At 42.8% G+C, this 13,980-nt stretch overlaps 1 protein-coding gene across 2 annotated transcripts in view; it reads left to right on the forward strand.

The window, feature by feature from the left end:
* The window catches only part of lmx1bb (LIM homeobox transcription factor 1, beta b), a 44,708-nt gene that overhangs the window by 27,604 nt on the left and 3,124 nt on the right, over positions 1–13,980 (forward strand). For both annotated transcript variants that reach the window (XM_080466793.1, XM_080466794.1), the window contains exons 4-6: positions 10,433–10,665; positions 12,918–13,093; positions 13,595–13,672. In XM_080466793.1, the coding sequence (XP_080322919.1) occupies positions 10,433–10,665; positions 12,918–13,093; positions 13,595–13,672 (487 nt within the window). The remainder of the gene's footprint in view (positions 1–10,432; positions 10,666–12,917; positions 13,094–13,594; positions 13,673–13,980) is intronic.

Here is a 13,980-nt window from a genome sequence, read left to right on the forward strand (position 1 = left end):
GTGTCAGTGCTCTGTTAGGGGTCATAATGCAGTCACTAAAAGGGCTGCGGTAAGGCCACCGAGTTGACTCAAGGTAAGCGCCGCAGGGCCATGCAGATATACTGTCAGTTCGCTGGTGGAGAGGCCAGACGTGCCGTGCCATGCTTTGCCATTCCACTCCTCTGTGCCTTAGAGGCTCCACGTGGAGAAAAGGGAATTTTGTCGAACCTGTTCTCATCCAGCTGGAGAGATAAGATTTTACACCCCAACAGCCGCCTGACAGAAAAAATGTTTGATGTGTGTGTGTGTCTCAAGGTGTGCCAGTGTACATGTGTGTGTGAGAAAGACCGGGGAAAACAAAAAGAAAGAGCAGCAAGGGCATCAAGACAACTCCTCTGCCAGACCTCCCGAGGCAAAATGCATGCTTAAATTCTTTAAGACACGAAAAAAATAGTTTCACAGTAACACTAGCTGCTACGATGGGGAGAGAGTTTCCCTTTCAAGACCAAGCACACAAACACCCACGTACACAATGCAATGCTGCAGCGAGTACAGACAATTCATTTATTTTTTTTGGCTCATTTGCACCTCGTGCAGGAGTAAAAGAACACGATGACAACAATGACTAAAATTCTTTGACAGTATTTATCTGAAGATAGAAAAACATCACAGCGAGTACAATCCTTTGTGACATTGCAGTGAATGTTTGATATCATAACTGGTTGAGCTAAATCAAGCTATTTCAATATCAGTATGTTCTGAAATGTGCCATAGAAATGTCCCTTATTAATTGTTAAATTCATCTTAAATGTGTATACAAAATTTTTATGGATAAGATTTGTGCTTTCATGTTTTTCTTAAAGTTTCAGCTAAAACAATTACCGTTATGTATCTGTGAGTGTGTATCTGAGTTGCATATGCTTCATGTACCTCCAGAAAATAAATATTAACCATCCTGTTGCAGATAAGGTAGCTTTTAATAGCTCCATTGATATACTGAGCACAGTAAATCTTATTCTGGCAGATTTAACCATGTCTGAGGATATTTAAAAAAAAAAAATTTTTTTTATCTCATTAAGTCAGAGGCAGGCTGACTGACTGAATCATGTTTTGTGTAAAAAAAAAAGAAAAAAAAAAGTAGCACATTTTTAAATCATTTTTATGTGGACAGCTCCACCAGTTTGGCATAAATTCATCACTTTTATCTTACTCCCTTTGCCAAGCCAGACGTTTTTAAATCACTAAGAAGAATGCATGTAAGAAATAATGATAATGATGATAATGCAGAATGACCTTCTTTTTTTTTTTTTTTTTATTCCCCCTCTTCTCCCAAACCTGGGTGGAATTTGTAGGTGGTCTCAGTAGTGTGGCGGATGGTCTTTAGTGAAGCAGCAGGTTTTTGGTTTGCTCTGCAGTGTCTGCGCGCCCCTCGGTCTGTTTGACACATTCCTACACTGCACCCCTCTCCACGGCTCCTAACTACCAGTCAGTCGCCATGGTTACCAGCATACATCCATGCCAGCTCTTCACACTCAAAGACATATTTGTTTGGCTAGTGTAGCTACGTTCCCGACAAAAAAACACAGCTTTTTAGCATAACACCTGCTAATCTTGGGATTTAGCTCTTTGAAGAGGATTGCTGATCAGAAATTCAAATATATTATTTGAATGCTAATCTGAATGTTAATCCCTGGCCCCCGGGTCTTAAAGCATCCTGTCTTTCAATAACAATGTTTATTTTTCATTTGCTTTCTCTTTTTCATTTTCTCTCACCCCAGTACCCCCCCACCCACCACCACCACCACCACCACAACCACATACCCTTCCACCCCATATTTAGCTCCGTACACTATTCCCTGGAGGAGCAGCGGACTCATATTTTTAACACGTGAGACAATCTCAATGATTTGGGCGCTTCTGGAGAGACACGTCATGATTGTTCATTTTCATGAGGATTTAAGCATTAAGATTGAAGTGTTTGGTATCGATCCAGTGCAGATTGATCTATGCTGCTTCAGCCTTTCGCTCGACCCCCATCTTCTGATCTCCCTCTCAGAAAGTCTGCCTTTTTTATTGCAATCACTCATCATTCATATTCTATTTATATTACTTGTTGAATCATGAGGGTGAACGTTGCAGGATGTATATTGTGAAAAAGAAAAGGCAGTGCACGTTAGTTGTCTTCCCCTGGAACCTCCATACTGTATCCGTTTGTTTTCCTCTGCGTTTCTTGGATATTTTCCGAGATGTTATCTGCTTCGCTTTGTATCTGCGCGGCTAAACGTTCTGAACTGGGTGTTCTTTAAATTATGTTTAAGTTTGCGTAAATAAATGCAGAGGAAAAAAATGCAGAAGGATAACGAGAGGCTGGCCAGACCCAAACATATACATCCGCATGAAAACTGCCCCTGCTTATTGACGTTTCTGAGTGGTTAACATGATGTACATTGCTTCCACCGTATATGCCTCTGCAGTCCGCGGTGGATTTTCGGGGTTCTGTTTGGTGTTCTTTTGATATCTGCTTCCGTAGCGCTTACTTTTGTCTTGGTTAAGACACAAAGACAGAGAATCAAGGGCAGCAGGATCACAAACACACGGATCCGGATCTTGTGAACAACGTCTAATTCCTGGTTGCCTCACATTCTCTCCCTCCAAACTAATTTTGGGCTTAGGCTGAATCTCTGCTAAGTAAACAGAGCCCCCCTCACACAACCATCCTCCGTCACAATGATCTCCACATCATCTCTGCCCATTAAAACCTGAGCAAACACTTTACTTCACACCAATATACTGAAGACTGGAGGAGGAGAAGAAGGGGAAACACACAAGGTTTTTTTTTTTTAGACTTTCCCAGATTGTCTCTCTTTCTCTTTTTCTACTTATTAATCCAGTATCTTTCAGGCCTGGTAAACTCCTCAAGATGGACATTGCTTGGTTCAGGGTGGAAAGGGGTCAAGCTCCATTGGCCTCTGCACAGAGCTGTGGAATTTTTCATTAGTGCACAGCTGGGTCACAAGTGGCTCCAAAGCCGTCTTAATATTGTGTAGGCCCACAGATTAGGAGCGGAGAAAAGAAGCCAAAGCGTGATGCTCTCCACCAGACCCTGTCTTTGCATATTTGCAGACTTGTGCTTTAGAACACCTCATATTACTGTTTGTTTTATTTCTTAGACCCAGAACCTCTGGGTCAATAGTAATTATAAAACCCTCCAATCCAAATGTTGTTTTTTAACCATTCCAGTGCTGCATCGGAAAGATGAGTGCATTTATTTTCTTCTGATAAAGAAAGTAAAGTATCTTAAGAGCTGGATGCAGTCTGTCTCTCTTCCTGATTTAATCCAGTCTTATGTTTTTAGACTGGACATGAGATCATACCATTTTCTTTTTCCACCCCTTTTTTTCTTTTTTGCTGCAAAGTTATATAAACATTATGACTTGTAGAGAGCTCCTGACTCAATCTCATCGTCAGCCATGCTGTAGTTCTTTAGCATCATGTAACACTCTCAGAAGTAGAAATCGATCGTGATGGTTCACCAGAGGATATAGATTGGTTTTATACACACACATATATATCAAATAGGAATTTTTGTTCTTTCTTTTAAGTTTGTCTATTGAGGACTTATTCCTCAAGTTTGCTTTTTAAAAAAGTCACATCTTCAACAGTGATGCTTTCACTGTTAAAAAGCATGGGAAAGAACTTCATAACAGCTTACTAATTCAAATGTATTTATTGTATTTGCCCAAGGCTCAACTCCACTTTGAGAGCCAGGTACAAAGAAAACTTTATTTATTTTTTTTTTTTTTTACAGTCATAATTTCTTCGCTGGTGCTGTAGCTCAGATTGTGTGGCCATATTGTTTGTTTTGAGCTCTAAAAACTGAGCCTAAATGCAATGTTGCACTCATTTTACATATTCAGGAACACCAGCTGTCCAAACAGCATCGTGTGTGCCTGCCTGCTTACTCTTGTATTTAGATGTGTACTTAGCCTCCTCTGCTGCCCAATACACTGTCCTTTTGACTCCATGAGCTTTGTTCTACCTGTGTGGCTGCAGAGGATTATTTCCATGGCGTTTTCCTCTCCGTCTCGTTACTACACACATCTGAGGGAGAAGCATCAGGAAGCGTGATGCTGCAAGACTCTGACTCTCTGCATCCCAGGTTTTTCTGAACATGTATTTATTTAATTATTTATTTATTTATTTATTTACAGTTTTATGTGTTGACATAGATTTTTTTAAAAAGGAAACGAAAAAGTAAAATTTGTATGAGCTCTTGCTCACTGGACACACATGACCACCACATCCGTTCTGCACTGTATTTCCCGTGTTGGGTAATCTGTGTAACGCACAGCCCCTGGAATGAGATCATTTGAATAACGACTTAAGGGTTAGGATTTCTTTTTGCAGCTGTGCAGCACAGCGTTATGAAGAGATATGCCTGGGATGTCCGTCTGGCCGAGGGACTCGTCTCAGGAGCTGTGCATTCCAGCACATACGAGCTCATGCTGCCATAGAAATAAAGTGGCGGTATTTATTTTCACAATAGCGGACATGTGGGATAGATGATCCTGGAAACACTTCACTCCAGACTAACTGTAACCAGCATCTTTTTTTTTTTACAGATTTAGTATAGCTCCGTTCAGCAGCTATTTACTAAGTGCGTTCCCTCTGAGATGTGGGGCAGGTGCATTCGCATACTCGAACGCATCGAACACGTCTCCGCTATTATCTTTGATATGCCAAGTGCAATCAGCTTGTCTCATTCCTCCCCGGTGAGCTCGCAGGAAGCTGGTGCTGCTCTTCGGCGCGGGGAAACAAGCAGAACCCTGTGGCCAGAGCTGTGTGATGAAGAAGGCACCTTTGGGCCATTAGTGGTGTACACATCTCCCGTTAATGTGTTTTACTTTTACCTGCTGGGAGTTTAATTAAAAAACAAAGAGCCTCAATTTAAAGGCCATTATTATGCTAATGTAGTAAGCACGGGATGGTGATTAAGCAGCTTTTAGAGCTGACTGGAGCTGGCCCTTGGGAACAGAAGGATGGCACTTTTTATTTGGCTTCATTACTCTCCATGAATCTATGCTCCAAAGAGAAATGCTGATACTATGAAACAAGGTCAGCTACCGAGATCATTTATGCAGACAGCATCATCGCTACCACTTTTTCAGTGCACTTTACTACTCACACAGGCTCAAAGTTTGCTTGAACCTCGCTTTACACAGAACGGACGTAGCTGAACTTCTTTTATTTACACACACGTAACCCCAAAGTGCAAATCTCCTCCTAAAGTCCACATTTATCATCAGTCCCTCTGCAAGCAATCAAACACGAGTAATACCCAAATCAATGTTGCTTTTTTTGAATTTTTTTTTTTTAACCAAGCTAATGTGGAGAACATCTCCTGTCTTCTGCGTGTAGAGGACAACAGAGCCTCGCATAACAAAGCAATTTTGGCGATGCTGAGACGAAGTTGAAAAGGTTCGCCTTCGTTCATCCGTGTGTAGCGAAACATCTGGGGATCAAATGTTTTCCTTTGTAGCCAAAGCTCTTGATACTGCCGCTAAAAGCCGAATTTCGCACACTAAAGGCGTGTCTCATGAGAAGCCGAGAAGCGGTTGCTCAACAGTTTGTCTTTCCAGATGACAAACAGAACAAGATGCCACCTGAAAACTCTGGGAGAAGATTTGAGTTATTTCTCGTTATCAAGCGTTTGGCTAGAAAAGCAGGACATTTTGGAAATATGCCCTCTTGTCCTGAAATCAATAAAAGTCTGATATCCACCTTACATCTATTTTGAAGATGTATGATTACAGCTATCTACCTAAAAAATGAAAATGGTGAAAATGTACATTTAGAGATTTAATTTTGACCCAAAACGTGCCAATTTATCACATTAATAATTGGACAAATATATAAAGTCTTGAAAAATACAGGTCTCTAAAATGTGGATCCGTCATGCTCTATTTAAATGTCCTGGTTTTAGTCAGTATCACACCTAAGCATTGCACAGGAAATGCAACCCATTCAAATTATGAGAATTTATGAATCAAAAAACAATTTGTGCCAAAACGCCGGATGCAATACAAGAGTTTTTATTTATTGTATAAAGGAGCAGCTTCATTTCTTTCTTTCTTTTTTTTTCTCCATTATTCATTGTTGTGGCACCATAAACTTAATTTCAACTTATCATAACCTGCTTTCTTATCAGAAATATATTAATAATGAATCAGATTTAGTCAAACTTCATGGCTGGATCCTCCACTCTAATGATTCCCAGTCTGATCTTTTATTTGGGTACATAAATAATAGAGACCTAATGATGTTTTCTTTTTATCATTCTGGCTTGAAAAAGAAGAAAGTGTCAGCTGGTTTGGAAAAGACTTACTTTAGATGTAATCTTTAAGCCAGTTGTTTGACCGATTGTCTTCACGTCCTGTCTGGAGGCCCTCGTCTGACCTGCCTCGCAGGCTTCATCTCTCACCTCTGCATGATTGGCATGGCCACAGGTTTCCTGCCCAAACACGAGGGCTCATCTTCAAAGTAATAGTTTACAGCTGCTGCCTGGATAATCCTCATCCCCTCTTGTCTTTGATGGGATGTGGTGACATAATAGGCCTGGCTATTCTTTCCTAAATTGTTATGGTATTTCTTGGAGTGTTGTTCAATAGCAAAAGGGGAGTAGGTGAGGCTGTTGCACGTGTTGCTAAATGTAGCATGATTATCAAGCGCCATAAGCAGCTCCATAACCCCCCCCCCCACACACACACACACACACACACACACACACACACACACACACCTCCCCTCTTATTCTTCAGGGTTTCTTTTATCCCACCCAGTCCTCTTGATGCTTATCACTGCGGCAGAAGCATTAAATGTAATGTCTGTAGAAGGGAAATCATTGGCAACATGTGGTGAGAGCTTAAGATGTTGTCACACTTTAAGTTGCCTATAATCTGTTCAAAGGGAGTGTGCATAGTTCTCTAAAGAGCCTGGAAAAAAAAGGAGGAAGAAGAAGAACAGCAGAGAGGCCGATGTCTCTCAGCTGCACTAAAGTGTTCATCAGACAAAACAACCCTCGGCACCCCTTTGCTGTTGTCTTCTTCATAATGCTTTTCTTTTCTTTTTTTTTATTATTCCTGGGGTTTTTTGTGGGGAGGTTTTGTGCATTTTGCTTCTAACATTACAAGCCTCAGCAGTGTGATAATCTGTCACGGAGAGGGAGACAGCCATAGATAATGTAAAAAAAAAGAAAGAAGAAGAACAGACACGGGATTACAGGTTTGCGGACACAGGATTAAGAGAAGGACGTAATGATTCCTCTGGGAGAGGGGTATGTGCTGAGACGGGCTCTTTTTTTCATTTATGAGTCCCGATCTGGGGAGGCCTAGGTAAATATTGACAGTTCCCTCTGCTTGAGATGCAGCCATTGATCCACACAGGAGGGTCTCATCACTCGATCTGTGCGCTCAGGTGTGGGAGGAGGAAAAGCTCGGGCTGGGCTGGGATGTGGGCAGTCGTGCTGGTGGTCCTCTCTGTGGTTGTCTTTTATACGCCGAGTAAGTTGCCTCTGCAACACCAGGAGTCACGTTACCGAAGGAGCTGAACATCCTGAAAGTGGATTTTAGGTGGATACAAGCCATAGTTTGACGGGTCACCGGGATCAAGTAGGGATAGAATGTGGTAAATGATCACTGAAATCACTTTCAGTCTGATTTTAGCGACACCTGCAGCTTCTTTGATATCTCCAATATCCCTGTAGAATGTTCAATATAGAAAACTGTGTAGTCTCCTTTACGGCTAATGTCATCCCCTGTCCCTGTTGGCATGTTTTTCTTCATATAAAAATCACCATTTACATCTTCCACTCTGTCTCCTGTTGGCATGCTCACCCCGCAGCCGGGTCCTCAAACCACTAATCAGGTAATGTTGGGGAGGTTGAATGGCGTGCCTCCCCCTGGTCAACCTTCACTGCTCACACAGTGGTGTTGTTTTAAAGAGCATTCTTTAGCAGCTGAACTTGGAAAGGTATTAAAGTGGGATTAGGCTCCTCCACAATCCACTGCTTGTGTCATTCAGGGAGTTTGTGTTCTCCTCTCCCCACTGCCACCTCCCCACTCCTCCTCTGTTTGATTGTGGCTAGCCGCAGGAGTGGGACTGACTGTGCCTTTCAAAGGAGAGGGGTAGGGTTAAATCCCTAGTCCACTGCTCCCTGCTAATTCTCCTTGTTCCTTAGAGAAGGATTTACTTCTGCTGCCAGCTTCTCAAAGGCCTTCTCTGCCCATCCGAAAAGTCGGCGTTGCCTTCCTGTGGAGGTGTGGTTGCCATAGAAGGGGCGTCATGCATGGCTATTCCATCTGAGCCCCGCTGAGAATGGGGACCGGGGACTGAAAACAGGCAGAAAGTCCGGATTAGACCCGAGGACAAAGCAGGACAGGAAGATTCCAGAAGGGACGAATAGGAATTACAGCAGCAAAAATAATGCAAAGTGACAGAGAGGGGAAATAGAAAAATAATGGCTTACAAGATTAGACTCGGCGAGGAGAAAGAAGAAAGGAAAGAGGGCTGAATGAGAATGTTTTCATCTAGATGAGAAGATTTGAGAAAGCGGTCGTAGGTGAATGCGGAGTCCTGGACGTATCAAAACCGCGCTAACAAGTCATTTCCTCAACTTTCTGTCCTCTTTCTGAGCCTAAGCCAGCGATCATTAGCTAAACATTAGAGTTAGAGCTGGGAACTTGTCTTGACAGATTCATCACCTCTTATTCCTGATCCCAGCATGTAACTCACTAATCCTTCTAAAAACTCGAAACAAGTCCCTGAATATTCCTTTTTTCATTTGCAGGAATCATTCAATCTCAGACTCCTCTTTTTTTTGTTTTCTTTTTTTTTTTTAAATTTGAAGTGTTTGCTCTTGTCTTTAATTTTTCAGTGGCCAGACACGGCGGTTTGTTTAGAAGATAGATCCAGGTTGGCAGGTCACTTAAACAAGAACCCTGCTTGTTTGAGAAACATGCCAAAATTTCTTTTTCAAGGGATTATCCTTGAGGTTTTTCCATAGTTCAATAATAATCTTCTTAACTTATTGTAATAAATGAAAGATTAAAGGATTTTATGAACCCTGAGAGTGCCAGTTCTGACATCTCTGTTGTTTTGCTGCTGCATGATGGTTAAATGGGAAATAAGATTCTTTCGCTGTCTTCTGCTGACAGGTGCAGGTCGTAATTTCGCTGTAATGGATGGATATCTGGAAACTAGTAAAATAGGCAATTAATTGTTGTGATGTAATTAACATGGCATAAAATGTAGCTCTCCTGATTCTGATTTGACAAGCAGTAGTAAAGCAGTAATGCTGGAAAGCTGCGGAGACCATAACAAAATCAGCCCTTATTTCCATCACGCATACAGCTGCACACACACGCACACGCACGCACACACACATGCACTTACACGTGTGAACACGCACACTCACTCACACACGCCATATCAACACTCAATCTGTACCTATAACAACATTACCATAACAAAACCATCCTTTGGTTTCCCTTCCTCTCATATTTACACATTATATTCATCACTATCGCTCATCCCTGTCCCGAACCAGCAGATGATGTCAACTGCTCCTCTCACTGCCTCCCTGCCTCGCACAATGAAATAGATGTTCACCACAAATAGATAGGCGGTTGCCAGCTGTCTTCCAGACCAGGGCAAACAAAGAAGCCGCTAATAAATCCAGCTTTACGGCTGGACAAGATCAACCACTCTCCCCTGCCTTCTTGCTCCATTTAATGTGGCTTCTTCTGAACAACGGAGGACAAATTAAATGCCTCTCCGTCGCCAATAAAACAATGCAAACATCTTCCTGAAAGGACATAAAAGGAGACGGAGGTGTTGTCTAGGAAATGGTGATAGAGGTAGTGTTGTGCCATAAAGGCACGGCATTAGACAGTGAGATGAGATACGAACAGACTAAAGGGTAACCCAGTAGCTGGCGATGTACCGTGGTCTCTGATATGGTATCTGATGCATATAGAGTGTCGTGGATATTAAAAGAAATGTGTAAATGGAAAACGGACACTCGATTGGGATCAACGGGGTTTGGTGATCACTGCGCTGGATAATGATCCGGCCTCTTTTGTAGGTTTGCGGAGGGGGGGGGGGGGGGGGTCTGGGTGCCCATGACTGAGCTCACTTGGAATGATGCTGGGATGGGCCCACCCTCGAAATTTTAACAGATGAGCTGCTGCCAAAGGAGTCACCTCCTCCAGCAAGCCAATTACAGAACTCCATGACGGGCAGCTCAAGCAAGGTTATACGACTAAATAAAGTAAAGCACATGAGAAAAAAAAACACTTTGAAAAGTTAAAGACACCTATAAATCAGAGGTTATGCATCAAGTCTTTGCTTAAATGTTCAGTTTTTGGTACATTTGTACGTTCTTCTTCTTGTGCAGATTGTTTGCGACCAAGTGCAGCGGCTGCATGGAGAAAATCGCCCCCACAGAGTTTGTGATGCGAGCCCTGGAGTGCGTCTACCACCTGAACTGCTTCTGCTGCTGCGTGTGCGACCGCCAGCTAAGGAAGGGCGACGAGTTTGTCCTGAAGGAGGGTCAGCTGCTCTGCAAGATCGACTACGAGAGGGAGAAAGACTTACTCAGCTCGGTCAGCCCGGATGACTCAGACTCAGGTGAGCCCCCCGCCACCCTCTCGCACGGGAGTGAGAACAACACCGGAGTGCGATCATCACATGGCACCGAGGTGTTGTATTCTGTACGCTCCGGCCCATCGCTCTGGTAGCCAACATAAACGTGCTGCATATAAACTGGATCACACCGGTTTTAGCAGTGAATTGTTAATTTTATGGGAAACAAACAACTCTAGTTGCCAGATCGTTTGCTGAGGCATCTTGCATTTTCTGTGCACCCCCCCACCCCCCACCCCCCACCACCCCATCTACAGTGTTTCAATGGCTGATTTTGTTATATTCATTCAAGCAGGGAGCGTAGGTTTATGATACAGTAGGATGTGGAAAGTGGACGAAGCCAAGCCACCCTGTATTAATGGCTCTCCGTGCGTGGGCAGGGTCTGGTGCTGGAAAGAATTAAATCACTGTATCATGGTGAGTGACAGAGGGATTTGGGGCCTTTCTGCAGAAATCCTGTGCCTCCACTCTTATCAGCTCTAGTGTTCCTCGCCTATAGTCTCCACACACAATGAGGCATCTCGCCAAGCCTCACTGTTCACTACCATCTGGCTCACATTTAAACATGCACAAAAGCGGGGAATTTGTCAAATACATCTGTGCCTGTGTCAACTTTTGTCAACTTGTGGGAATATTTGCTCCGTGTCTTCCCCTGTTCGTTCGCGTCCCGGCGACTCGCGCAGGCTCGTCTTTTTGGTGCGTGCCTCCAAATTTTCAAGTTGGGGGAAAATGTTGACATGAACAGAGGTTAACCTCGGCATGCGGCGGATGAAATGTAGGTTTTTCAGCGGAGAAATGTAGATACATATCAGAACCAGATGACAGCAGACACTGAGGCATCGTGTGTGCTTCTCCTCGCAGCCACCAGACCCCAAAATCATTAGGGTTTGTTAGCAGCACTGCTGGTTCTGATTTGCAAATACTTGTTTCATCTTCACGTAGAATAATAACCCATGTTTCTTATTTATCCATTTATTTTTTTATGTTGTGTTTACAGAGCAGCGTGCCTTTGTGGCCAGCGGTAATAAAATGCATAAGAAGGTTTATAATGAAACTTCTTTTTTTTTGTTGAATTGAGTGACATTTTTCATAACCAAATGGCATGTTGGATTTATTCCCCCCAAATCTCCAACAATAATAATTCAAACTCATTGACAATAGACATACAAGTAGTATAAATTAATCAATATACCCTTAATTGTGGCAAATTAACCCCTTTATGACTAGGATGTCTGTTCTTTGGCTGTAGAATTGTTAGAAAATGTGCAATGAGCAATTGCTTCTATCAGTCTTTCCGAGATATCTTCAAATGTCCATTTCTAGCAGTGTTTTCAATGGTACTGCAGAAGCTGATATTACATATATGTGGATCTAGTCTGTGATTGGACTGTGAAACATCATAATACTATCATATGGGTGCAAAAACTATTCCCTCGTTCTTTCAGTTAGATTAGTAAATGGCCTTAAAGTTATGTATATATTATTATTAAATATTATTTATAATTATTAATAAATACATTCCTGATCATGGCAAAAATCAACAGATTACCTTTGCTGGGACAAATTGTCTTTGAAAGATGTTGAATATGTAAATGTGGGTTTATGATAGCTACAAATAGATAACAGATTTTTATCTTAATAAACCTATCAACAGATCACAGCTTTTTATTTAGTCTCAATTGTGCCTTAGAGGACACAGACACAAAGACTGTACTACCCCACCCTGCAATGTCCTGCTGCTGCTGATGGTGAAAGTCCAGCAACCCATATATATTCTGTCATTATTTTAAGGTTTAAAATGGAGCAAACTATAAAACTGAGCATTTCCTCACTGAGACACAGAAGATGGATCTCCCACACGTACTCGTGTTGCCTTTTTCATGTTGCACTTGATGTAGTATTCTTATCAGAGATGGATTTAGTGTAAATCAGACAAAGCTGAGAGCAATACATTACCGGTGACACAGTGTCCACTCCAGTGAGAAATGTGCATATTTCACTGTGCTCTCCGCAGACTTCTGTAGGTCTAATCGTACATGTGGCCTTTTCCTTTTGTAATAAATTGATAACAAAGTATCAAAAACACATGTGTCTCCTTTGATTAGGCACTTGCGGTGTGTGAATCTCCGAGAATTGGGAAGAATGAAAATGAATTCATCAGCAGGCTGTCACAGACTGAGAGGGTGTAGTCAGTTCAAGCGTGTGCTGACGATCCGGAAAAATGTCTCTCTCTGCAGAGAAGAGTGACGATGAGGAGCTGGACATCAAGCCAGAGAAGGGCATAGGGAGTCAGGGGAAGGGGGACGACGGGAAGGACCCCAGGAGGCCCAAAAGACCACGGACCATTCTAACGACTCAACAGAGACGGGCCTTCAAGGCTTCCTTTGAGGTCTCCTCAAAACCCTGCCGAAAGGTGAGATAACAACGTGACAAGCATCATTTATTTTTTTGCTCATCTCGATCTTTCCCGGCTTTGATTGAGAATCGTGTAGATTTACATGTCGACCACTCGCCCTACAGTAGTTTGACAAATAAAATTCTCAAATTAAAAAAGTCTCCCCCAACTCAGAGCGGCGCTTTGAAGTGGCGAGCGGCTTTCTGTTCTGTGTTAACTGAGGCAGGCTGGTGTAACGCGGTCCGTCTGCACCAAATGTCACACTGGGAACGCAGAACTGCCTGCGAAGCCGGGCCCCGAAAACAGGCGCTGCACCCGGTCCAAGGCTTTGAAGAGGCAATAACCGCGAGGTCCAGAAAGGACCACTGTGTTCATTCAACGTTGGCTGGAATCAAAGCAAATCAAAGAGAGCAAACGTGCCTGTCGGGAACGTGGCAGACATGTTAGGGACGAAAAGTATTTCAGGGTGTTTTGTTTTTCTTGTGTGACGCTGAAAATACTTTGTCTGGATGTCTTCAGGTGAGGGAGACGCTGGCTGCGGAGACAGGACTCAGCGTGCGCGTCGTGCAGGTGTGGTTTCAGAACCAGAGAGCTAAGGTGAGAGCTGCTTAAATTACATGTGGCGTCCGCCACAGACACACACACACACACACAGCTTTATTTCATCTTAAGAGCCCGGCTGATAAATCACTATGTGTGTTAAACTTATCACTGCATTCCTTTTACAAATGCATGGACAAAAAAAGAGAAAAGAGTTGCAAATCTAGTTCGCTCTTGCATTAAACGTCTACGCCCTCCCCTTTTCTGATTATTATCTGGTGAAAAACCTTTGATTCTTGACAATGAAGTGCACTCCGATACAGTTTCTACGCAGTTCATTCAAGGGTGAACGGCGAGGAGCATCC

The sequence above is a fragment of the Lipophrys pholis genome (assembly GCF_963383615.2).
Source record: "Lipophrys pholis genome assembly, chromosome: 7".
NCBI lineage: Eukaryota > Metazoa > Chordata > Actinopteri > Blenniiformes > Blenniidae > Lipophrys > Lipophrys pholis.